Source organism: Magallana gigas, chromosome 7 (genome assembly GCF_963853765.1).
Source record: "Magallana gigas chromosome 7, xbMagGiga1.1, whole genome shotgun sequence".
NCBI lineage: Eukaryota > Metazoa > Mollusca > Bivalvia > Ostreida > Ostreidae > Magallana > Magallana gigas.
The window spans coordinates 44040579-44065677 of NC_088859.1; the positions used below are offsets into that span (position 1 = coordinate 44040579).

The 25099-nt window shown below is 34.6% G+C and overlaps 2 protein-coding genes across 5 annotated transcripts; one reads left to right on the plus strand and one right to left on the minus strand.

Moving 5' to 3' along the window:
- Nucleotides 1–761: 761 nt before the first annotated feature.
- Nucleotides 762–5927, minus strand: LOC105339678 (protein-L-isoaspartate O-methyltransferase domain-containing protein 1). Its single transcript, XM_020071961.3, has 5 exons — nucleotides 5769–5927; nucleotides 4652–4968; nucleotides 4000–4274; nucleotides 3377–3494; nucleotides 762–3009 (listed from the first exon to the last, which is right to left on the minus strand). Exons 2-5 carry the CDS (start codon nucleotides 4956–4958, stop codon nucleotides 1823–1825), a joined length of 1887 nt encoding a protein of 628 aa, XP_019927520.3. The 5' UTR covers nucleotides 4959–4968; nucleotides 5769–5927; the 3' UTR covers nucleotides 762–1822.
- A 49-nt stretch (nucleotides 5928–5976) lies between these two features.
- LOC105327575 (lethal(3)malignant brain tumor-like protein 3) lies at nucleotides 5977–23698 on the plus strand. 4 transcript variants are annotated; one of them, XM_066067560.1, is made up of 23 exons: nucleotides 5977–6112; nucleotides 7049–7270; nucleotides 10500–10598; nucleotides 10805–10899; nucleotides 11238–11402; nucleotides 12223–12529; nucleotides 12813–13957; nucleotides 15335–15509; nucleotides 15797–15935; nucleotides 16187–16311; nucleotides 16404–16486; nucleotides 16639–16873; nucleotides 16996–17090; nucleotides 17620–17848; nucleotides 18190–18272; nucleotides 18489–18711; nucleotides 19083–19179; nucleotides 19267–19434; nucleotides 19572–19736; nucleotides 19993–20066; nucleotides 20161–20405; nucleotides 21976–22626; nucleotides 22769–23698. In XM_066067560.1, the coding sequence occupies exons 2-22, from the start codon at nucleotides 7078–7080 to the stop codon at nucleotides 22102–22104; spliced, it is 4269 nt and encodes a 1422-aa protein (XP_065923632.1). In that variant the 5' UTR covers nucleotides 5977–6112; nucleotides 7049–7077; the 3' UTR covers nucleotides 22105–22626; nucleotides 22769–23698. The 4 variants fall into 4 exon arrangements, with proteins under 4 accessions (XP_065923632.1, XP_065923633.1, XP_065923630.1 ...); XM_066067558.1 differs by having other exon boundaries at nucleotides 6076–6113; nucleotides 7051–7270; nucleotides 18486–18711; XM_066067559.1 differs by having other exon boundaries at nucleotides 6095–6118; nucleotides 7051–7270; nucleotides 18486–18711.
- The last annotated feature ends 1401 nt before the right edge of the window (nucleotides 23699–25099 follow it).

The window sequence follows — 25099 nt, forward strand, 5'->3', positions numbered from 1 at the left end:
CCCAGTTTTACTTTGATCTGTTTTTTATCTCAAGGTCAATCCTCTTCTGAAAAATATTTTTGAAGTCAGAACAGGAATATCTTTCATCATACAGCCTGTACACTTGTACCATATATAGATGATACAAAACATAACTAATTCCTGCCAAAATTGCCGACCTCGAGATCGAAGGAAAAAACATCATTAATGTTTTGGACATCGTGGACAGCAGGTCACCATACTTGAAACAAAGAACAATAAAAATACCTGGGATCTAGTGTTGTTAAATTTTTGATCTTGACCTTTTTTAAGGTCACCTGATCATGGCAACTCAGGTGATCTATTGCGATGTTTTGTCCATCGTCATGGGTTGTGCATTTACATACATTTTAGCTTCTTCTCTGAAACGACCAGGTTTATCTGAACTAAATTTAGTGTCTAGCATTTATAGGGGAAGGGGAAATTAAGTTGTGAAATTCATGGATGTCTACTAAAATTGTGAAATTCAAGGTCCCCGAGTCAGGAGTTCAAGCAAAACCATAAAAATACATTAGTATGATTTGATTTATAGCATCCAGTAAGTTCTGTACCATTTTCTGTTCAAATTTTAATATTTTCAATCTTTTCAACATGCAAATATTTAAAACTTGAACATTTTCAAAGCATGTTGAAGGCATAAGGCACCAAAATCTTTTAATGTTTGTCCATACTTTGCAACAGAGTAAGTCAGTGGTCATTGATAGATGACCATAGTCAATTGGTCATATATGTGAAACTTGAAATGCTGAAAAAATCTTTATTCTCATAATAACTATGAATCTGCCAACTCTAAATCAACAAGTTTGATTTACAAAAATCTAGTGTTCATAAATAGGACAAAAATTAAAGAGGATTCAAAACATACTGTACATGCCACAGAAAACAAAGAAGCACTAAACTCTTTGTGAAATGCAAAGGAATACTGATAATATTATTATTCTGCAAAACAAAAATAATGAACAGGTTAATGTATTTACAAATATTAGGTCGGCGCGAGTACCGGTGCATTCAATTATATATACAACCTGTGCAAGAAATTCTAATACATGTTTTTCAACTTTCCCTTAACTTGGATACATAAATGCATTGTAACCAAAACAAATTTAATGAAGTTTATGAATTGAAGTCAAAATATTCATACACTTGTCATTCATATCCATGAATGATCATCCAGGACTAGAAACCAAACAAACTGTTCATTTCCTTACGTACTTATGTGCTTTCAATAACATCAAGGTGCATCTTTTCTTCCATCACCCAAGCTTCCATAAAGCAATCTTAAGCACGAATGCATACTGTGCATTAAACCTGTGCAAATTCTTGTGTCTGGTTGAACTCTCTCTGCTCTCTCTCTCCTTTATCTGTCTCTCTCAGATCTCTCTCTCTCTCTCTCTCTCAAAATACATACTGCCTTTTTTCACAATGATATAATGTATTAGATTTTTTTCACACAAAAACCTGAGTTGATATGCAAGATTCAGCATCAAATACACAATGTTACCTAGCCACATGAGTATCTATTTGCCCCAAAAGCTAGTTATAAAGATAAAACATAAAGCTTATCAATTATACATATTTAACTACTGCATAATATCTAAAGGTACATTTACATGTTACCTGCTTAAATTACCGGTACATGTACAGTACATGCCGTCAACACAAAGAGATACCGGTAATGACGTTCAAATACAAAGAACCTGAACTAAAACAAGTGAAGTGATCATGCAAATATGATATCCAATTTGTGTCTGTTAACTTTGTGTTATATCTATTTTGTACATAACTTTGTGAAAATAGTACAGCCTCAGTTCCTATAATGCATAAGGTATAGCTTCAACGATTCTGGTAAGGGAAGGGAGTGTATTCTTTCCATCATGTGTTTTTTCAGCAAGTCCTCAAGCTGCGGTGGAATGCAGACCTCAGTCTCGGACTCACTCTCTTCCACTGGCTCTCTTTGGCTGCTTCCTTGACTACTGCTGCTAGGTGACAGCTTATCAATGGGGCTCTCTGTCATCTCGGATTCCATGTTTTCTTCCAAAGCAGAGGCTTCTGACAAGGACCCTATGCCTGAAGTGGTAGAAGTGTCCACACTAGTCAGTGAAATACATCTCTGCTTTCTCTCCCTGGCAGCAAGGTTTGAATTGATGCTTGCCAACATGTCGTCATTTTCCATTTCAGAGTCTGAAGATATCACAGAGTTTTTAAGATATTCGTTCTCATTTGGCAGACAAGAATCTTGCTCTCTGTCATTATCATTTGCTTCCTCAACTTTGCTCTGATTTCCATTTTCTTGTGGAGATTTTGATTTATCATTGTCTTGCATATCACTTTCTAAATCTTGTTCTTGGTCAACACTTCCTTTATTATCTTCATGCTCATCACAGGTTTCGAGTATCTCCTCTGAAGCTAAGGGCTCCTCCTCTCTTAACTCCACCATAGCAGAAGCGGATGATGACCCTTGCTGATTTGATGAAGCAGCCCGTGCTCTGTTCATCACCTCCAGCAGCCTGTTTGCAAGTATCAGGGACCGATCTGAGAATTCTGCTCCAAGCTCCATCCTTCGACGACGAGGCTCTGTGTGTTCTTCATCACTTTCAGTCTTTGCATGTCTGCCATTCTTTTTTCCCTTCGGAAATTTTTCTCTTCCAGAAGCATGAGATTCCAAATCACAGTCCTCATCTGACACTCCATCCACTGCTGAATCTTCCTGTTCATCACTGTTGTCAGACGTCTCCTCAAACTCCTCGTTGTCAATGTCACTTTCATCACTTTCATCAAAACCATTCAGAATCATCATCCCCATACTCAGGGGCAGCCCTTCCACTTTCTTTGGTCTTCGTCTGCAGTGTCTTTTTCTAACGTTTTTGGTTTTCTTTGGTTTTCTCCTTTTGATGGTCTTTAGGTCTGGATGTTCCTGGTAAATGTTTTTCCGTATGAACTGTCGAATGTTTACGCGACACAAGTCCTGAAGTCCTGGTATATGTACCTCAGCTGCTCAAAGTAAATAAATAAAACTACTCTAAGAAAAGAAAATAGAATAATGACAAAACTGGTTATAAATCAGAGTAGGAGAACAAACAAATGTAAATGTACTAGCTGGTATTTGATCAACGCAGGCCTCTCAAAGTACAATTGATTACGGTAAGTTAAGATATTGGCCAAAAATCAGATCAAAACTGATCAATATGAAATTCTCATTATCATGGGTGTAAAATTCTCTTCATTATCATTATTACAGGGACTGGAGAGTAAATAGATAAGTAAAATTGCCTGATGATAGATTTCACCCTATGATACTTTGAATTTTGATAAAACCCATTCACGACTTTATAAATGTTCAATATCAAACTTGACTTACGGAGATCTACAGCACTGACACTCTCCACCTGTGTTGGACTGACCAGAGTGGCAAAGGAGACAGACATCACACTCTTTGAGCTCCACACGGTGTCTGAAGTCCGGCTAATACACACCAGCTTTAATATACAAATAAAACTGCATTGATTACTACAAATATTCACAGCAGGCCTCTAGTAATTAAAAGATGACTAAGCAATTCATTGAGAAAAATTTTTCTCCAACAACATCAAGTTATTCGCTAGTCTCCTTTTATTTTTTTAATATAAGATAAAATGTTTGCAATTCAAGTCAATAATATAAAAGTATGAATTTGAAATTTGGTAAGACATGTCATAGACCAAATGAACAAGATTTGGAAATAGGGCTTTGTGTCAAATGAACAAAATTGTATAGAGAATTATAGTCAGGCATCAAAATGAAAAAAATTTAATATTTAGTTTCAAACTCTCAAAATGCAGTCAGTGGACAGTAAACTACTCAGTTTCTGTATGGTTGGTTTAAACAGATTAAAACCAACAAAGAGCATCCAATTTGTTAATCCGCAAGATATATATACATGTATATACATATATCCCAATTAATCAGTTTCTGTTGCTAAGTGCTTGAATACATTATACTAACCTGATCATTGAGTGGCATAACTAGCACTCCGCCGACTTTGATCAAATTCTTCATATAGTTTTCATGCTCAGGGGGGCATGAGGCTCCACAATACACCCGGTCATACATGTTACTGCTGGAGGGGATTTCCAGACAGTTTCCTACCACAAATGACGGGGGACAGAAGTCAAAGTCATCAAAGTTACTACATTGGTGAACAAATTCTCTCAGCCTCTCTTGTGCGTATTCAACAACATCGTCGTACATCTCAATGCCATGGTTTATTCCATATGGACCTGTAAAAAGATATTTCAGATTTATATTTTCTAAATCATTGTTAATTATTACACTTAACATCAGTATATTTATTTATTTTTTTTTGGGGGGGGGGGGACAAAAACTGATAACATTGTAAACTGATAGTGTTACAGGTATATCATATGGCTTATAATTTATAACCCTTTACTTTCTTTGATGAAAAAAAATCAATAAAATCACAGAAGAATGCAATCAGCAATACAATCAACACTACATTGTGTAATATCGTTACTGTTTATACAGTATCTTAAGATAACAGGTGAGAAAAATTAAAAGGGCACTCTAATTCATGTTTTCCCCTAGTTGACCTGTAAACAAAAATATATAAATAAAAACAAATCAACAATAATATTACCTAATAACAATCCCACCATTGTGCTTAAGTAACCAGTCCCACTTCCAAGGTTCAAGAAGGACAACCCAGGCTTCAGATCAAGGCATTCCATCACCTCGGAGTATATACAAGGTGCAGAGAGATGCAGGTGTCCATGTTTCCAGGCTAGGTCCTTGTAGGCATTGCCCCTGTGCTCTGGCAAGTAATAGTTGGCTCTGTCTACCGCACGGAATGCCCTCTCAACATGCTCTGATTTAATGTAATCTGCTTCTACAAGGTTGTCGACTAACTCGTCATTATCCTCACCTGTGCTTACCGCTCCACCCATTGTGATTTATCTGGATGACAAAATGTTTACATTTTTCAGTGTCTTTGCCTCTGATAACACTACGTATTGATTTTGTATTATACAGTCCAATAACTTCAAATGACATATAATTGGGGCGCCAGCAGAATTTGCTTTTTAAAATTTATTTTTCAACATTTAATCCTACAATGGCTGAAAATTATATAAATATGAGTTATAGGGAATCATTTTTTTTAATATTATGCGGTGATAATTTTAACCAAGGCATGATCAAATCTATCATAAAGCCCCTCAGGCTTTATTGGATTTGAGAACGCCCCAACCGAAATTATCACCTCTTATATTACTCAAAGAATATGACTCCTTAATTATTCCTTAAATAATTGTCAGTGGCTGAAGTATGTAGTGATAAAATTAATTAGATAAAATGATTAAGATGTCTGTGAAGAAATAATCACTGCAAATTTAAAAAATCCAACACAAAAAAAGGTTTGTTAGATTTGGAATTTATGCCCAATAAACGCCACCTTAGATCCGCCAAATGATTGATCGACTGTCCACAACAAAAGACACTGCGCACTTAAACATAAAGCAGCGTTCTTGTAAAAAGAAATGCATTGAAATTTACCTTGTCGCATAAAAATATACCCTTGATGATCCTGTATATTATGTTTACAATCAAATATAGGAACATCTATAGATGATCACTGCATGATCAGCTGTCATACATACGTCAAAACATTCCATAACAAAAATCATGGATTGTCATTATATAAAATGACTGTAGCATCAATAATGATTATATCAAGTACACAATTTCTATAATTTTACCTGAAGAGATCTTTGACAGAACTGCCAAGGTTTCAAAACCGCCTGTAATCTCAAAACTGCAACAAAATGGTCAATGTTTTTCTTCTTCTCAATCACATGTGACGTCACATCCACGGAAGTTAAGAGGTCATATAATTAAATTTAATAATGTTTTATTGTACAAAATAGAAAATTTTGCAACATATTTTTATAAATTTATTCGGTAAATATTTGTTTTCATTAAATCTACTGAACACAAAATTAGCTCGATGATTTAAATGAAAACTCTAGAAAACTTCCGAAAGGATCATCTTGCGATTATATTTTCCTCCCGCCGCAAGGCGCTTGTCGCAATGGCGTTCTAAAGTTAGGTATTTTATACTAACATTTTTATGTTTTACACATTGAAAATGTAATGGAATGCTTGAATTTTTGTGTTATCAGATAAAAAGTTATTTGTTCTCGTTATTAGTATAGTTTTTATGCATGACTATATAGTTTTCTTGTTATTTTTACGCTGTTTTTATAATATGACTATCGCGTTTTCGTTTTGCTGGCTGTTCAAAGTGAAAAGGACTTCGAAATAACATTGTTTCCGAGCTTAAAAATACTATAAGAAGTTTTTAATTAGTTTTAATGAATAAAGTTTGGGCCCTTTTCCTTTTACCCTAAATTACAACGAAAAAATCCATCTAGTTTTTACAATAATTTACTTTGTGTAATTTTGTTGTAGAATATGATCTGTGTCATGCACATAAAATCCGATACGAAAACGAGGCATTTTACGTGAAAATTTGGATCCGCATATAATTTTTTTTTTTAAACAAAACCAATGTAGGATCTTTAAAGATTATATTTTTAAATTAAAGGTTTTTGCATTCAAAGTTTGTTTTTTTTCATATTATTAAAGAGTTCAGCATTTTCAATCTGTAATGTAAAAAAATTCACATCTAGTGCAATTAAAAAAAAACTTTAACTTCCTTCTTCCAGGATTTATATATATGTAAATATTAGTTATATTCTACAAAAGTTTATTGGTTCATGAATGGAAAAAAAATGTAAATATGTAAATTATGAATCAATTTATTTTAAAAACTGTTATACTCTCTATGATAACAAAATTAATAGTAATGAACAAAAGTAATATACCGGTACAGGTTGACAATAAAAGATAGATTATTTCTAAAATTACATTTATCAATTTTGGCTGGTGGACTCATCAGACTTATCATGTTTTAAGAGGTGAAATTAACAACTTATTGTTCTATAAAGTTAATTTGATATCATTTCTTCTTATTTACAGGAATTATTAAAAAAAACAACAATCCAGATGAGTTCTCAACAAAGTGTGGATGGTAACCCACCACCCACTAAAAAACTCAAGCCAGATGCAGGAACAACAGGTGATACCCCTCCCTTTACAACGGTTACCATGGCAACCCCTGCGACCTTGATATCAACAAATGTCACGAGTACCAACAATTTGCAACAGGGCTCAGTGATTAGTGTCACATTTTCTAATGGTGAGTGCTTACCCCATAAATGCCGTAAGCTAATGAGTAAAGAAGTATAAGCTGTAATTTATTTTTTAAAAGTAAGTAAAACTTAAAGTTGGTCATAAAATTGAATGTAAAATTTATTTATTCAGATTTAAAATATTTGTATGAAATTCATTTATTGTACCCTTTATATCGTTCATTCAGTTTTTAATTTCAGTCTGATATAAAAAAAAATGTTATGTTTATTCCTTAGTCATTCAAAAATATTGAAGTATCATCTGGTATTGCTGGAAAAACATTCATGGTTAATTGCTTTATTATTGCTAGATAGTCCAAAATGTTTTACTTCTTTATGAATAAGTCACTATTTTAGGAGAAATGGGGGGGGGGGGGGCAATTGGTGAAGTGGGTTTTTTTTTAACCTATAAATATGTTTTCATTGGACCTAAGTATATTTTATGTTTGAAAGACAAGCAGATCATGAAAAGTACTGTTACAATTCAAATTCATTGACAACATTTACAAACTAGTGTATCCAGTGTATCTAGTGTATTGAATGTATAACAATTCTTTCTTTGGTCATACTTGAGTAATTACCATTATTAAGGCTTTAATGTTAAATATACACTGTATCTTTGAAATAGATGTGAAATGAAATGAATTGAATATATGGTTACATGTTATGGCTGAAAATTCTCAATGTCATACAGATATGTTTACAAATAAACACATAAACAGGCAAGGATCATGATTTACTGCTACATCATGTGAAAGTAAAGGTTGTAAAGGATCATGTGAAAGTAAAGGTTGTAAAGGATCATGTGAAAGTAAAGGTTGTAAAGGATCATGTGAAAGTAAAGGTTGTAAAGGATCATGTGAAAGTAAAGGTTGTAAAGGATCATGTGAAAGTAAAGGTTGTAAAAGGTTTAGGAAAAGCAGACATCTTCTCAATGATATTTGGATTTCATCTTGACAAAAACATTGTCCATGTGTTTATATAAAATATGATAAAATTCATCACCTATGCTGTTATAATACTTTTCTTAATTAAAAATTGTTTTGAAATTTCCAATATTAAATGCATATTTGTGAGTTATCCATTTCTCCATTTTTGTGCAAATATGTTTTTAATTAATGTTTATTTATTAAAGCCGATTATAACTACAGGTACATATTGTTTGATTTTTCCATATATATATATATATTAAGACAATCCATACGAGTTGAATTTTACATGGATCCACTGATGTGTTTAACATCTATATATGTAACATCTGTAAAAAATGACAATAAATTACATTTTTGTGTATAATGGGCTGTCAAAACTATCTCGCATTATCATTTTAACCTGAACAAAAAGTGAAAATTGATATCTTCCTGTTTCTCTTGATATATGAAAGTTAAGAGTATCATAATTTCAAAAATTTTAAACATAGCTTTTCAATAATATCTCAATTTTCATACCCTCACACTTTACACAAATAAAGTTGGGTTGATAACTTTGTCAAACAGGTTTTATTGACAATTAATTGGTAGATTAAAGTACTGAAATTTCTCAAAATGCCATATAGTGCTTTTGGTGCTAGTTCTGCTCAATGCTTTTTAGCATTATTAATTTCTTGATTAGAAAATACCTAAATAACAAAGTGATTTGTTTTTCACTAGTTACTCCATTATACAAAACTTTACACTTGAACATATCTTGCCTTTCTTATAAAAATGAGGACCTTTGTTTTGGCTATATTGACATGTAGTTACCATTATTCACAGTAAAGCAGACTCAGATTCAGAAATCAAGACCTTGTCAGCATAAAAATGTAGACAAAGATTTAACATAACAAAAGGTTATCTTGTATTTGAGGACTAGGACAATTAAAACTCTATTTGATTTCTCCAGATTGTCAGTGAACAGTGAAAATAAAAAAGATGTCAAGTTTTCTCCTTGACTTGCACCAATATTACATGTTTAAAAGTCTGATAAATGTTGACCTATTAGTAACTTATTTAATACCCTTGTACATATTTAATAATTAATCTCAAACATTTTCCATTCATCCCACTTTTCAGAATTTTTCTTGATAGACCATGTGCCCAAACCATATCAAAAGCTTGCTTTAAGTGGTCAGTGAAGGCGCAAACATTTTCTTCAGTGCTTATCTATTAAGAAAATCATAACAAATATATTATCAGCTGTTTAAGTCTGTAATATATACAGCCTACTCCGGATATATTGAAATTCAGGACACCATGCAAATTATTTCAATATATCTGTATTTCAATGTAAGCGAAATTGACTGACATGAAGCTGCCATTTTTGAAAGTTCAATCCCGATGTACGCATAGAAAACCAAACCTGAACAAATTATTTGGTCATCATTTATTTATTACAGTGAACAGATTATATGGAATATAAGTCCTTTAAAGTTTGATTAAAATTATATCCGTAAGAAAAATTACCAGACTCAAATACTGCTGAACGCTGCTTGTATATCATCGTAAGTGTACTCGCGATAATCTCAAAATCCTTAGCTATTTCAAACTTAAGCTTTGTCCTTTTATCAATAGCCATAACTAGTTCATATTTAGTGCCCGAAGATAAGGTTTTTCTTTCCGTGGGGTTTCCATATTACATCTAGCCTCAATACATCTGTATACATAAAAACAAAAGAATCAACAGTGAATAAATTTTACTTTTTAAAAGAAGTATTAAAACACACATGATGAGAACTTATCAATTCACACCTTTGTATATCAACCTCTCAGTCTGGCATGATTACTGTCACCGACCGTGATGACAGCCACCAGGGAGTACTTCAATATAACCGTTATAAAACCAATGGGGACTGAACAGTGGCTTCAATATAAGCGATATTTCAAAATAGCCGATTTCATTATATCTGTTAAATCAATGCAAAGAAAATGAGAGGCAAAAACGGGGGATTTATTTCTATTTCGAAATAAGAGGAATTTCAAAATAAGCTATTTCAATATAAATGGAGTAAGCTGTATGTTGATTCAATTTTTCTGTGTTTTTGTGAACAGGAATCATGTATTTCCTGTTTATGTATTTTTGCATGCTGTTATCATCATTTAACTTTGCATATACTATTGATTATCTGCCTATTACCATCAGCAATATTATACAAACTTTTGGCTGGATTGGCATAAAATTGGTTGGGGAAAAATTTGGACCTATAGTATAGTCAGTCTTCTTTAAAAGCCTATACCTATATGCATGAATTCACTTGCACAGGTGTATTCAATGTGAAACCAGCTGAGTTGGACCAGCCCCAAATTGGCTCTTTGAAGCCAACCCCCGGCCTGCAACCAGGGACTGTATCTGTAGTCAAGGGTAACCATTTTTCTCTTCTCTTTCCCTTACAAGGAATTTGATAGTTGGGTTTTTCTTGCATGCATACTGATTTTACTTCACCCAACCCTTTTGCATTCTAACAACCTTCTCATCATTGATAAAAAAAATCTCCACCATCATTCAGTAGTACAGTTTACAGTGTTGAGTATGATGTGACTTTTATTTAGATATTTTTATTACAATAGGTGTTCCCATGAATCCTGCTGGCGTCAAAATCCAGAGCCCAAATTTGCAACACAGGGGATCTAATCCAGTTGCATTCATCGCTCAAAATATACCTGTAAGTGATCTTGTGTCTAATGCATTATTGAGCATAGAACAGAACCATATTTAATATTATATTATTGATGATTTTAATTGCAAGCTGTAGCCTTAGACTTATTTATTTTTGCATATTTTTTTTTACCAATGCAATTTTTAATCAATTTTTTTCATATTTTAAGGGGGAATCCTATATTTTAAAATTTTATTTAATGAAACATGGTTTCGTTGTTCACAAAAGAATATGTGCATGCCCTTCATTATTTTATAGGAATATTAGCTCCTGATATTGATCCAATAATCTGTGCTATTTTTTTGTGTTGGAGAGGATTTTGTCAGATTTGACCGTACTTACAGGGTACCCAGGCAGGAGGGGCATCAATGACGGTCAAACCTGGGACGATGGCTATTCTACCCCAGCAGAGTGTCCCCCTCCAAACCATTCATGCCCTGCAGTCAAAAGGCGCTGGGCAAACTAACTTGATGACGACCCCGGTGCAGCTCCAACAAAACCTTAAATCTGTAAGATAATTTCCATTTATGATAAACATTTAAATTGTATTCTGTGAGATTTTCTTACAGTAGTTTCAAATTTCTTTTCAGTTCAAAGCCCAGAGAGGTCATGGGGGGGGGGATGTTGTTATTGTAATGAAAATTCCTCAAAAGAATGTTGAGGCTACAATTTTATAATATTATTATGGAAAGATAAAGCTAATATTAAGGATTTTCAATGTAATTTAGTACATAATTTTCATAGGTTATAGAGAGGCCACGATAGGATTTGGGGGGGGGGGGTTCCATTTTTTTTTCAAATAAAAAATAGAGGCTATGATTTGTGGGTTGCTTCATGTACTATCAGATGAATGTTGTTTTAAGGTAAGTGATGTGGCTTATGGGCCTCTGTTATCATGTAGAATTAATTGTGTCTTGATGTTTGTTATCTGAGTTTGTCCATGTTTTCAAATTTATTTTAGCTCACCAGAACAAAAGGTTCAAGTGAGCTTTTGATAAAAAATAGAGTGTAAAAAGAAAATTAACTTCTTAAGAAGAAGACTGGAGGAACCAATTTGTAAAATAAGCATAGAAGCAAATTAAGTTTTGTATTAAAAGTTAGTCCTATATTAATCCCAAAGGGAGATTGGGGGGGGGGGGAGGGGGGGTCAGAGAGGCTATCACTAATATTTGTATATATTCATCACAGACAGAGTTACCTGGGTCTGTGGGGTGATTTGAAAGGGAAAAAAAGGACAAAAACATTAAAACTTAAAAGGAAATTAAAATGGTAAAGAAATAAATATTGGTAGAGATTGACTTTGACCAGTGACGTATTCCATATTTGTAGGGTCAGATAACATTAGGATCAGTGACCCTGGCCCAGTATACACAAGGTTCAGTGACCCAGCCAAGCAATGTCCTTCAGACCGTTCAAGGTCAAGCAAGGCCTCAGATGGTGTCTAAAATACTCCCTCAGCAGAACTTCCAAGTCAAACCTATCAACGTGGCCAAGAGTCTGATTCCTAACCAGCAAATCCACATTTCCCACATTCACAATGTCGCAGGTAAACCTGTTCCCATGGTTGTCCAGTCTGCTAATCTTGCTCAACCACAGACACCTGTGACAACGATGACAGCTTTAAAAAGATTTCCAGGTAAATTAGGTTTAAATTTAAAAAAAACAAAAACACAGGTTTTTGCAAAGGTGATGAGATTGCTGTTTTTCTGTTGATTCAACATGTAGGCATTGACAAATTCTGTGTATGAAATGCGTTTTTTCTGAATATGTGTAATTTCCTTCTGTCAAATTTAAGTACTTTATAATAATCTCATGCAGGATAACATATATTTTAATTTTTGTTATTCATGTTTGTTAATGAACTATATCCTCCTAGAAGTTCAATAGGGTTATACCTTAATATGTGTGTTTTTATCTAGTTCCAGTTTCCTCTATTAATCCAAGCAACAATATTGCTACATCTCTACCCACCAAAATCCGAATTCAAGGGAGTGTTGCCACAGACACCACAAACTTGGCAAAACTGGACAACAAAGATGGAAAATCCACCACAGGGGCCAAACTTTTACCTGCTCAGACCCCGACAACTAATATGGGCACACCACAGCATAATGGCCTACCAGTGAAGCCCGCCGCTGTGATGACCACAGTGTCACCCACGTCTGTGGCGTCAGCTATCCCTGTGGTGCAGAAAGGCAGCCATTTCCATGTACAGCCCGGGGCAGTAGCTCAGGTAGGAGCTCTCCAGGGCACTGCCAGGCTCGCACAGGTGTTTCCCAGTAATGCATTATCAAAGGTGGGTGTTATGACTGTGCCAAATATGGTTCCTGGTTCCTATGCTCGTGTTCCTATTCAAATGAATGCTTCTGCCAGTGCTCCTTTATTGATGCGGGGTCCTGGTCCAAATGTGGGGAAAATGACAGTGTCCTCTCCAAGTGAAACTACCCCAGAGACTGCTACTTCAACTCCAGGGGCAGAGCAGGATGGCCATGGGGTGGAAACAAAGAAAGTGGACAAATTTGAAAGGAGAGATGAAGTGGAGAGTGTTAAAAAAGAGGATGATGAGAAAGTAGCTAAAGATAACAATGGTACAGAGTCAAGTGAAATGAAAAATGTGCCAAATTTCCTAGATGATGTAGATTCTTTGAATGAGAAAAAGTCTTCAAAAAATGAATCTCAGGTGAAGTCAAAGAAAAATTATACTCAGAAGGAAGAGAAGAAAGAAAAACCAATGGAACAAGAAGAAAGCAAGGATTTGCTGCCCCTTACAGTGCATAATCTAGAGGATGATGTGAAGAAGGAATCTGAAAAAAAGAACGAAGTAAAAGCAAGTGAAAAGATTGATTCCCATCCAACAGAAAAAGAAAATTCTTCTCATGAAATTAAAAAGGAATCGAAAAGCAAGGAAAGTGAAAATTCAGTAGACAATGGCTCCTTAGAGGAGAAGAAAAATCCAGAGGGTGAAAGCAAAAAGTCAGATAAAGCAGGGAGAGAAGATTTTGATCCTGTTGGGGCCATGGACTGGAAGGATGGAGTTGGAGAATTGGAAGGCAGCAATCTGAAGGTAAGAGTTTTGTCATCTCTAAAATGGCTGGGGGCATATAGTGTTACTGTTTTGTCTTTGAGTTATTCTGTCATAATTAATTTTTTGATCATTATTTCGACAATAGTTGTACACATTCAACTCTTATTTGATATGTGGATGTGTCATAGGAATATACAAGTCAAGTTCAAATTTGGTCCAGGTCTGATGATTTTTGACAGAGTTGTGCTTCCTGAGCTTAGAAAATAAGAACTTTTCAGTTTCTGCTCTCTAACCTTTGAAGGGATGTATATACAAAGTTGAAGTTGCATACACAAATATTTTACCAGCAAATACAGGTCAAGGTTGGATTTGGTCCAGGTCTGATATTTGACAGAGTTATGCCCCATAGAAACAAATAAATCTTTCATGCTAATAAGTGTTAAACTAAATATGGTATTTGCAAATTTTACTGCCTGGGGCATTTGTAGCATTACGACACATCTAGTATATTAAAGTTTAAAAGCTGGATGAATATAATTATCTAAATTTTAAGACAGAATTATTTTTCATCAATTATGGTAGTTATTAATTAAATATTGGAATGTGGGCAAGGCTTACATGTGAGAATGTCTCCATGGCATGTATTCTACCTTAGGTCAACATATTTTTCACTGTACACTCCTATGCATCTTAAATGTTTACCTCTTAGAGTAAAAAAAACTAAACAGGAAGTTATTTATTACATAGAATTGTTTCCCCATTTTATTAGTAGGGTTATTTTAAAATATCTAGAGTTATTATTTTAATATGAAATACCAGTATCTCTAAATATATATTTTTTCATGTACAAACAAGAAAGGATATTGATTAGTGGACTTATCATTTTTAATAGGGTAACATTGCAAATAATATTTATTGTTGTATTGAACACAATGATCAAAATGAATAGTGAGTTAATACATAGCAGCATGGAGATTCTACTTTAAGTGCTTATGTTTTAGATTTAAATCTTTAATACTGTACACATGGGTATTTAAAGGGGGGAAGGAGTATTTTTCAATTTCCATGTTACAATGCATTTATTTGGACCTATTTTTACAGATGTTGAGAAATCGTGAAATGTTTGCAAATTTTTTTTAAAAATGTTTAAATCATATGGTAAAGTTTGACTACTACTATGTATTTAATTATAAAAAAAATCATGGATTGTAGTTTAAAAGCAAGTTTTATTTTGACTGTGGCATGTATTGTTTATACCAATTAAAACACCTTCCTTGGCCCAAGAAGCAACTACTTGAGCCATCATGTTTATCAAACCTATTGCTGCTGTTCTTAAGTTGGTTGAATTGAGGATGAGTAACATACCCAGTTGCCTGTAAAAGCTTCGCACCAAAATTGCAAAATTTTTGATTTTAGTTCAAAATGAATGAGTTTGGAGCAATAGAGGTTATCACAGATAACTTGGAGTGTAACGAGACACTGGACTCCAGCAGTGAGATGGATGTGTCAGAGACTAATGAGAAAGAATATGAGCCTGCACCCGGGTGTAGCGGGGACACAGAGGCCAAGTCTGGGGGGAGGAAGAAGGAGGGTCAGTACTTTTGAAATATTTATAAACGTCATTCAATAAACAATCAAATACTTTATAGCTTGTTCTATTGGCATACATGTTGCAAAGTTTGCAAAAAAAAGAAAAATCTGTTTGTCTTTTTCTTGTTTATACAATTATTTTGCAATTTTATTATAGTAAAATAGTAAAATAATACTTATTAATTTCTCTCTATTTTTTTACTAAAATATTAAAAATAGATCATTGCAAAGCTCTTCTTGTCCAGATGTACACTATTGTATCATCCTTTTATTTTCCTCTATCTCCAGAAAAGTTGCCAGAAGGTGGAGGAGAGGTGCGAGATGAGGTCTGTCAGTGCATGAACTGTGGAGAGTTTGGGTTCGCCAGCGAGTTCTGTAAGTCTGGCCGATTCTGTAGCCAGGCCTGTGCCACAACATTTACAACCAAGTAAGTATTATTTCTAAAGAAGAAATTCAACTGGGAATAGCATTTCTGATATTTGATGAATCACTTTCTGAAAAACCTGGTGTTTTAATTGAATTGGAGCAATTCATATCTTTAGATGCAACAATTTAGTTGTTTTTTTTCATTCTTTATTTTAATTTTTCTCCATTTTTTTTTTTAAACCTTTAAATGGAATTCTTTTAGGAGAAAAACTGTGCAACTACCTTTTTCATAAATATGTTTTACCTTTGTAGAAAAATGAGAGGGGGAAGAGGGGGTCATAATCATTTTATGTCCAAGATGTGGAAGAAGAAAAAGAAGCTGATGGCAATGAAGGGAGCATTGGACGAGGATGGGGTTCCAATCAAAACAGGACCAGGCAAGAATTTATCAGACATTTAGGGCTGAAGTTCTCTTGATCCATAAATACTTGCTGGGTTTTTTTTATCAATGAATGACTTATGATTTCAGGAAGGAAACCTAAATTGCATAATTGGGCCTCGTACTTAGAGAGAACAAAGTCACAGGGGGCTCCATTGAGGTTATTTAGAGAGGTATGAAACTTGCAATAAATTTTGTTTAAACTAAGTAAAAGAAGTGATTTCTTTTTTATTTCTTCAATTGCCTTTTGAGGAACTGGTTAATTTTCATAATTTAGATTGTAAACAAGGCCTTATTTCTGAACTCTTGTTGTCTCCTTGCCTAGCCATTTCCAGTGCACAAGAATGGATTTAAGCTTGGCATGAAACTAGAAGGAGTAGATCCAAAGCACCAGTCGTTATTTTGCGTGCTGACTGTGGCAGAAATATGTGGTTTCCGGATTCGGCTTCATTTTGATGGATACTCAGAGTGTTATGACTTCTGGTCAAATGCTGACTCCGCTTTCCTGTTCCCTGTAGGCTGGTGTGAAGAAAATAATAGGAACCTTCAACCTCCCAAAGGTATCAACTGCCTGTATTTTTTGTGTTTGCTCATTTACCACTAGATTATTCTAAAATCACTCATTTTTTCTTTTCAATTTTACATCCATATAGTAGAATATTTGTTCTTTTCTTTTTAATAGGATTCACAGCAGAGGGATTTAATTGGCAAAACTATCTGAAACTCTCCAAGGCCATAGCTGCTCCTAGATCATTATTTAACAATTTACCAAAGGAGGTAGGTGAATTATAATCAAGGTCTTACTGTGCGGTTGCCCTGTACTACAGTTCTATACTTTAGTGATCAGTCTTAAGTAAATATGATATCTTTGGTAAGGCCAATATTTTTTCTTCTCTTGACCCAATATGATGCTGTCTTTATCCATAGCGCACCTGCTGAAAAAGGTATAAAAAAAGGTAAAAGATAATCAGTGACCTTCAACCTAGTGTTTAGGTCAGATGTCAAGGCCATTTATTTTGTTGCAATCTGGTTCAAACTTCAGCCACTCAATAAAGAGCTTTTTATAAAATCAATAAGTTTTTCAGGCACCATCACAAATGCTTCTGCATTCAATAATTTTGTAGCTTTTGTTCTTATACCTTTACTGAAAGTGGAGTCCTTTAAATTGGTTACCATTTCATTGATATGTATTTGTGTTTGTTGTTCCTAATATTGAGCAATAAAAAACCCATGTAACCACCACTAATTTCTTGATTTTCCATAAGGTTGAAATGTTTCCTGTACATGAATCACTGTTTTATTACAGCCTGCCACTCCTCACTTGTTTCAACTGGGCATGAAGCTGGAGTCAGTAGATAAGAAGAACAGCAATCTGATCTGTGCCTCCACGGTGAACGACGTCATGTCCAACAAAATCCTGATCCACTTCGATGGCTGGGAGGACACTTACGACTACTGGTGTGACATTACGTCCATGAATATTCACCCTGTTGGTTGGTGCGAGAAAAATGGAAAATCACTCTCTCCTCCAGGAGGTAAGGATGTATAGAACTACTATTTGGATGTGAGAAATTTTTGTGAGGATTGCAAGACCCTTCTTGTCACAAATATTTCTCACCCCAAACCAGTCATAAAACGTCTCTGGTAAATGATTATCTAGATGATCTACATTCTGATCATGAAATTAATTGCTGCGATTGAGATTATTTTTGATACTAGTAAATTTTGTAATAAAGTTGTTGCAAATGAAAGTTGTTTTATACAGTATGTTTCGAACAGGTCGTTTTTGTTTTGTGACAAAATTGAATTATTAACGATATACATTAAGCTTATGTAAGCACCTTTCTTTACTTTGACCTTGATTTTCTTCTTGTAGAGTATGAGAATGTTCACTTTGATTGGAAGGAATACTTAGAAAGGAACAATGCAGAGGCAGTCCCAGAAAAAGCATTCAAACCAGTGAGTGTTTCACAGTTCTGTTAAACTGCAGCTAAAGTGGGATGTTTTAAATATTGTCCTGCATTACAATTCTGAACATCTGACCTTTGACCTGAAACAGAAATCCTTTGTCATGCCCTATAAATTCTGAATGGCTGACCTACCATTTGATCTATAGATAGCAACTCGTCGTTGTGTATTATATATCTGAATGTCTACTGTTTGACTTGACAGCAGTCTCCTGTGGGTTTTGAGCCTGGAATGAAGATTGAAGCAGTGGACAAGAGAAATCCGATTCTGATCCGCGTAGCCACGGTGATGGAGGTGGACGGACACCTACTGAAGCTCCACTTTGATGAGTGGGACGAGTGCTACGACTACTGGGTGGAAGATGATTGTCCGGACATTCATCCACCTGGATGGTGTCATAAGACAGGTCACCCTCTCACTGCTCCTCCAAGTAAGTTGCTGTAAAGGACACCTCTTATTTTGACTTCTTCTAAATAATTGTACACAAGATTTATTTTGAAATCATCCTTTAAACCTACCATGTAAGAATTTATTAAAATACAGCAATGCCCTAATATATATTGGATCAATATAATCTTGTATATTTCCAAAAACATTATCTTTATGGGGTTTTTTTTCTGAGCTTTGTTTCTATATGTTTATTGTTAAGTATGGTGAAAAAATATACAATGTTTGGATTTAAATTTTGGCTTGGATTCCTTATAACCACAGCACCAGTTCAAACGTCATATTAACTTGTTTATATTGACATGTCTCTTTTAATGCTAAGGACGTTGATGTATTCTGTTTTTTTTACCCTAGCTCCGACTGATCTTTTGCGGGGATCCACTGGTTGCCCTATTCCTGGTTGCAAGGGCATAGGTCACATCAAAGGTGCCAAATATACCGGTCATCATAGGTAAAAAACAAAATTATTCACCTGACACCATCAAATTTGTTATATTTTGTACAAGATCTTGATATTCTATTCATGTTCTCTCCTCAGTGCTTTTGGCTGTCCATACTCCCCCCTGAACATGAACAGAGAGTCGACCCTACAGGACCGTCTGGGATCCACCAGGGCCGAAGAAGTGATCCAAACCCCCACCCCATCATCTCCAGTGGACATCAAGATGATCAAGGGGGAACCTCCTGATTCACCAGAGGCTGTCAAGTCAGTAGCCAAATCAAGAAGACTTGATTTAAACAAAATTCTAGCTATTTGTACCATCAGTTGTTTATATTTTTACAATTTCTTGGTGGTTTAAGTCAGAAGACATAATATTTTAACTTTTTATTGTTCTTTTATAGAAAATGTCCAACACCTGGTTGCGATGGACAAGGTCATGTAACCGGGAAGTTTTCGGCCCACCACAAACTGTCTGGATGTCCTAAAGCTCAGAACAACCAGCTGCAACAGTCAGTCGCAGCAGAGAACATAGTCCCAAAGAAATCCACCAGGGGGCGCAAACCTAGGTAAAGTCTCAATTACACTGTAAAAACTATGGATCGTTTAACTTTTTGCCATCATTACATACACAATTAATCTTGATTCTTCCTTTACTTTTGTCATGTCATGCCATGTGTCATTAGAAAAACAAATATAAATAAAATTTGCCTGTTAGTCTTCTGTGTAACAATTGAAAATTTTAGATTATATTTTTTATTTAAACAAGAACATCACACTGAAAATATCTTGATTATGCATTTTGAGGCATCTCTTCTTTTCTAGGAGTTATTACCTAAATATGGGAGACAGAGGTCCTCCTCCCAAGACTCCAAAACTGAAGATTAAACACGAGAGAGGTACAGTACATGTATCTGAATTTTACAGTACAATTGTATTTATTGTTATCCTAATAATTTGTGTGTAATGTTTACTCGTTGCTTTCATTGTTAGAATATGATGTCACAAGTCCCCAAGATAACCTGCAGAATGGCATTCACAACTCTGTGTTTAAATCAGCCATGGCTACCACCCCTAACCCTGAAGTCTCTCTCTGCTGGGAACGGCACGTCAAACTGCTGCCTGGCATTCACAGGTTAAAGGGCTCGGAAGTCGCCAAGTGGAACATCGAACAAGTTGCAGCATTCGTCAAAACCCTTCCTGGCTGTGAAGAACATTACAAGACCTTCAAAGAGGAGGTAATTCTCAAGTTCAATCACAATTGTGTAAGGGTTGTCTCCCACTCCCACTTAGAACTATTTACTTATTACTTACTGTATACAGGGAAATATTCGCCCCTATTTTATTTTCGCTCCTTTCGCCCTAGTTGACAGCAGGCAAAGGACTATATGCGGTATGGTCAAATATCTGCCCCCGATTTCAACCAATTTTTAAATAGTATTGTATAAAAATAAAATCTTCACAAATCATTGTATAAAGGATGCCTATAACATTAATAATGATTTTAGTCATCATTGCTCATTTGTGTGTATCTATGACGTCACTTAAGTGGCCCAATTCCCACAAACTTGCAAACAAATGAAAATATTTTCATTTTTGCTCTATATTTTGCATTCGGAAGTATAGAGCGCAGGTCTGCTCAAGTGCGATTTTAACATATGTTTTTCTTCAGATAGTTATACACATTATACTTAAATATGGTACTTGAGCAAGCCTGCGCTCGATGTTTCCCAGTCGAAAAACCATCGGAAAACACCCATATTTCACTACAAAACATCAATTTATCAAAATAATGCAATCTTCATGACGTCATTTCTACATTATGACGTCACTGTGGTGATAACCTTTAACACCTTTATTTCCAATATGATTTTAACTATCTTTCACCTTTTTTTTGAGGCGCATCACTATCAGTGATGTAGCCTCATTGCTGTTGGCTCACTTCTCTCGGCTTATATACAAGCGGCGTCATAGAACTCGAGTATCAATGCGCCAATAAATATATAGTGCCGTTTTGATTGTTACGTATTTTCAGTCAGGAACATATATTCAGTATTCGTTTTAAAAAATCAACAAATCATTACAACAGATATCTCCTTTACACATTGAAAAAAACACCAACATCAATGACAGAACAAAACAAAGATTAATACGCAGATAAGATAAGACTGGCAATCATGCCGCAATGTACAAACAATAGAGACAGAGGACCAGTCAACCGATGAGATAATTTGCATAACAACAGTTCGTACTTCAGTTTAAAAGCAGTGGCGTTAATTGTTCAATTGGTTGAATATCGGAGGTAAAAAAAATCTAATAATTTCGTATATAAAATATTCATATTAAAATGAGGTAAGTGGCTGTCTTCCTATAGGTAGGAACAGATTTCATATTTTATCACTTGATAAAACGAAAAAGACGATGTCCATCTGAATGAGGAAAAGCGCGCCACCTTCACCTAGTGCACCTTTCCCCATGAAGAATGGCGATATTTAACAACTTGTAGTGATGTTATTACTACTTTCAATGCGATGCGCCTCTCAGGCCTTCAGGCCTTTGATTAAAGCTCTTTCTAAAACTTTGATTTTGGGAGCATAAAATGCATAAAACCGCACATAGTCCTTTGAGACCTGACGAATTACAATGCTCATATAATCTTTTTTTAAACATAACTTTGTCTGGGCGGGGCAAAACGGTATACAAGTGATGAAGGGCGAAAATAACACAGGGCGAAAATAACCCTTTATACAGTAAATCTGCACGTACATATATATTTTGTGAGTATGTAATTTTATTATCTTTTTCCAGCAAATTGATGGGGAAGCTTTTCTTCTGATATCCCAAGCAGACCTTGTGAAGATTCTGAACATAAAACTAGGACCAGCAATCAAGATATACAACAGTCTAGCTGTGTTCAAAAGTTCCCTGGATGTGTGATAATCATATGATTGTGATAAAAGTGATTACAATTCAGTAGAGTGCTCGAATTTCTTGTTGTATCCAACTTGTAGATATATCATCCTTTGTTATCAATCATTGCTACAGCTTTCATAGTGCTATAACTGCTACTTGTATTGTTAATTGTTATTGAATATTATCTATTGAATTCTTTTTAGATAGATTTTACAGTTTTGAATTAATTACAGATGTACAGATAACTTTAATCACATGTAGATACTTCAAGTTTAAAGATATATATGTATATAACAAGATTTTTTTTTTCTTTTTTTACAAGGTAAACGGATCATGCATGTAATGCTTATTTGTTATTTCCGCTCGATGGAATGAAATGATCAGTCGAAATGTTATGTCTCTTTTTAATTATTTTCTGCACATATAAAAAGATCTCTGCATTTAACAGATACAGTATATTCATGTATGTGGCAGTGAGAGTTGTGACGGGTTTCAATTCATTTATTTATACCACATTTTGAGAAATTGTAGTCCAGTGTTCACCAGGCCCCGCCGTCACCAATTTTCCTCAAGTCAATACTCAGCCTCAAATCTGAGGTTTGACCTCAAATTTATGCACGTTCCTTTAAAGGATTTGAGTTGAGGAATGAGTTGAGGGATTTGAAAATTTTGGTGACGGTGGAGCCAGTTCATCAACTATTTATAGAAATCAACCTAGAGATAAAACAGATTTGAATTCACATGCTCTCAGATTGCTTGGATACAGTCATCATTAAAATAGAATTTGAATTCAGTTGATCTGAGAGCCCACTCTAGAAACTGTTTCGGGATATACTTAATGTCTTTATTAATGATAATTATACCATATATATTTTTGATTTTTTTCTTGATGATTATCTTATTAGAATAAATGAGGGTTTGATTTTTTGGTTGTAAAGGTGAGTTTAAGGTGTAGCACTTAATCATTGTTTATATACTTTACATAAAAACATTTTGTGTAATCTGATTAGCTTATGCAGCATGTGCTTAAAACAAGATAACCTTTATTTCTTCATTTGCTTGTTCCAATAGTTTGAGGAATGGGGTATGAAAGTTTAATGTTCTGAACAAAACATGGTTGTGCAATCCTAGCTGTACTGATAATGCAAATTAAACAAGAGGACATTTTTGACTTTATGTACATGTTATTCAAGTGAGATTCTTACAAGGCTGGAATATTCAGGCAAGCCTACCGTTGCAGAAATGAGGCTTTTTAAGATTTTGTTAAATTGCTATGAAGTTTTACAAATGCAGTGATGAGATGGTATCCATCTTGTAATGGGTGACTTAGTATATATATCATGTTTATGAAATAAAGACTGGTTTACTAGTACTGTAATAAAGTAGAAGTTTAAGGAGAAGTGCAGCTAACTCTTTTAATATTGATTTGTATGTAAGAGCCAAAAAACAAACTAGGCCCATTTTTCACCATATATTTGAGGCTGCAACATGTCTGACCAAGTTGTTTTGAGTTGATTACTGTGAATGTGAAGTGTGAAGGTCATGTATAATTGTTTTCCATTCCATGAAGCTGCTCATTAAATGTATCATGCTGTTACAATTAAATTGCTATACAGTGTGCCCATTGTTGTTAATTCTTAATATAGCCCAACAAAAGGAAAATTTCACCGTACAGGAACTTGTTTGAAAGTTTTTGAGCTGTTGAGAAAGAACATTTAAGCTAATCAATTTGTCAACATTCAAAAAAGGTATAGACCGAACACAAATTAAGAACTTTTCTTTTCAATTACCGTACCCTGAACTTGCTCTATTGTCCTTAGGTCAAACCCATGACACATCCTCAGGACACAAACAATATTTGTGTCAAGTAAGAACTTTCAATGATTTTCCATAAGAAAGATTTAATATTCCATGCCCAAATTATGCACTTTTCCTTCCAGTAATCATGAACTTGCCCAAATGACCTTGGGTCAAAATCATGACACACCTTCAGGTTGTAAGCAATCTTTTTGTGAGGTAAGAATTTTCGATGTTTTCCATAAGAAAGATATGGACTGGACATGATTGCACAGACGGACGGACAAGGTAATTCCTACCCCCCCCCCCAAAAAAAAATTAGTATAAAAATGAAAGTGCGTGTTTTTTGCATAACGAAATTTTCTTTTGAAAAAAATGAGCATAAAGTAAAAGTCAAGTAGACGGCGACAGTCTGAAAGATGTATGATCCGGCAAGAAAACCTAAAGAATGTGCATGAAAAGCTCCTCTAAAATTAATTGTAACTGTAAACTCGTTTACATGAGATATTTCATCAAAAAGAAAGTCAACGTATAATAAGCATATTTCATATTCATTGTACTTTTGATTGTTTAAACCTTAGTATAATATGATGAAAAACATGTTTTCCCCACAAATGTCATGTTAGACGAAATTGGAGAATAGTGAATAATAAAAAGTTTTTACCAAGATACATACTTGAAACACATCTGTATTAAACTCTTATAAACAAAGACTTATTGATTATTTGCAACAAGAATGGGATTAGCTTTTTATTTTAACTTCTTGAAACTACAAGAGCAGGAATATAAATTGTGAAAAACATGACCAAACCATCCCCAGGACCTGTGCGTGGCAAATACTAGTATGACCGTATAGTGAACTTGTATTTGTTTTTAAGGTCAGTTGAATCCCTATTACCGTTTGTCGTCCGTCAACAATTTTACATGTTTAAATTCACAAAATAAATTGTCACTTGGCAATGTTACACTAAACATATCTGTTGTAGGAAATCTACTTTTATTTCCTTTGCATGGCGTGCTTGTAGAAATAAACAGTGTGCATGCTGTATGCATTACAAATAAAACTAAATATTATACAAGATTGAAAAATAAAGGCATGCAGGGCGCTTTTAACCAAATGTTCATCACAATGTTTGGCCCCTCGAGCTAGTGTATAGATAATTTGAGATTCCTGCAACTCTAGTCCCCCCCCCCCCCCCCTCCACACACACACACACACACA

Coding starts and splice junctions, on each gene's coding strand:
- LOC105339678 (XM_020071961.3), bottom strand. CDS start 4,958: ATGGGTGGAGCGGTAAGCACAGGTGAGGATAATGACGAGTTAGTCGAC. Junction 3,495..3,999: donor TTATGCCACTCAATGATCAG/GTTAGTATAATG, acceptor TGTATATTAAAG/CTGGTGTGTATTAGCCGGAC. Junction 3,010..3,376: donor TGTCAGTGCTGTAGATCTCC/GTAAGTCAAGTT, acceptor TACTTTGAGCAG/CTGAGGTACATATACCAGGA.
- LOC105327575 (XM_066067558.1), top strand. CDS start 7,078: ATGAGTTCTCAACAAAGTGTGGATGGTAACCCACCACCCACTAAAAAA. Junction 10,599..10,804: donor GACTGTATCTGTAGTCAAGG/GTAACCATTTTT, acceptor TTATTACAATAG/GTGTTCCCATGAATCCTGCT. Junction 15,936..16,186: donor GCCACAACATTTACAACCAA/GTAAGTATTATT, acceptor TTACCTTTGTAG/AAAAATGAGAGGGGGAAGAG.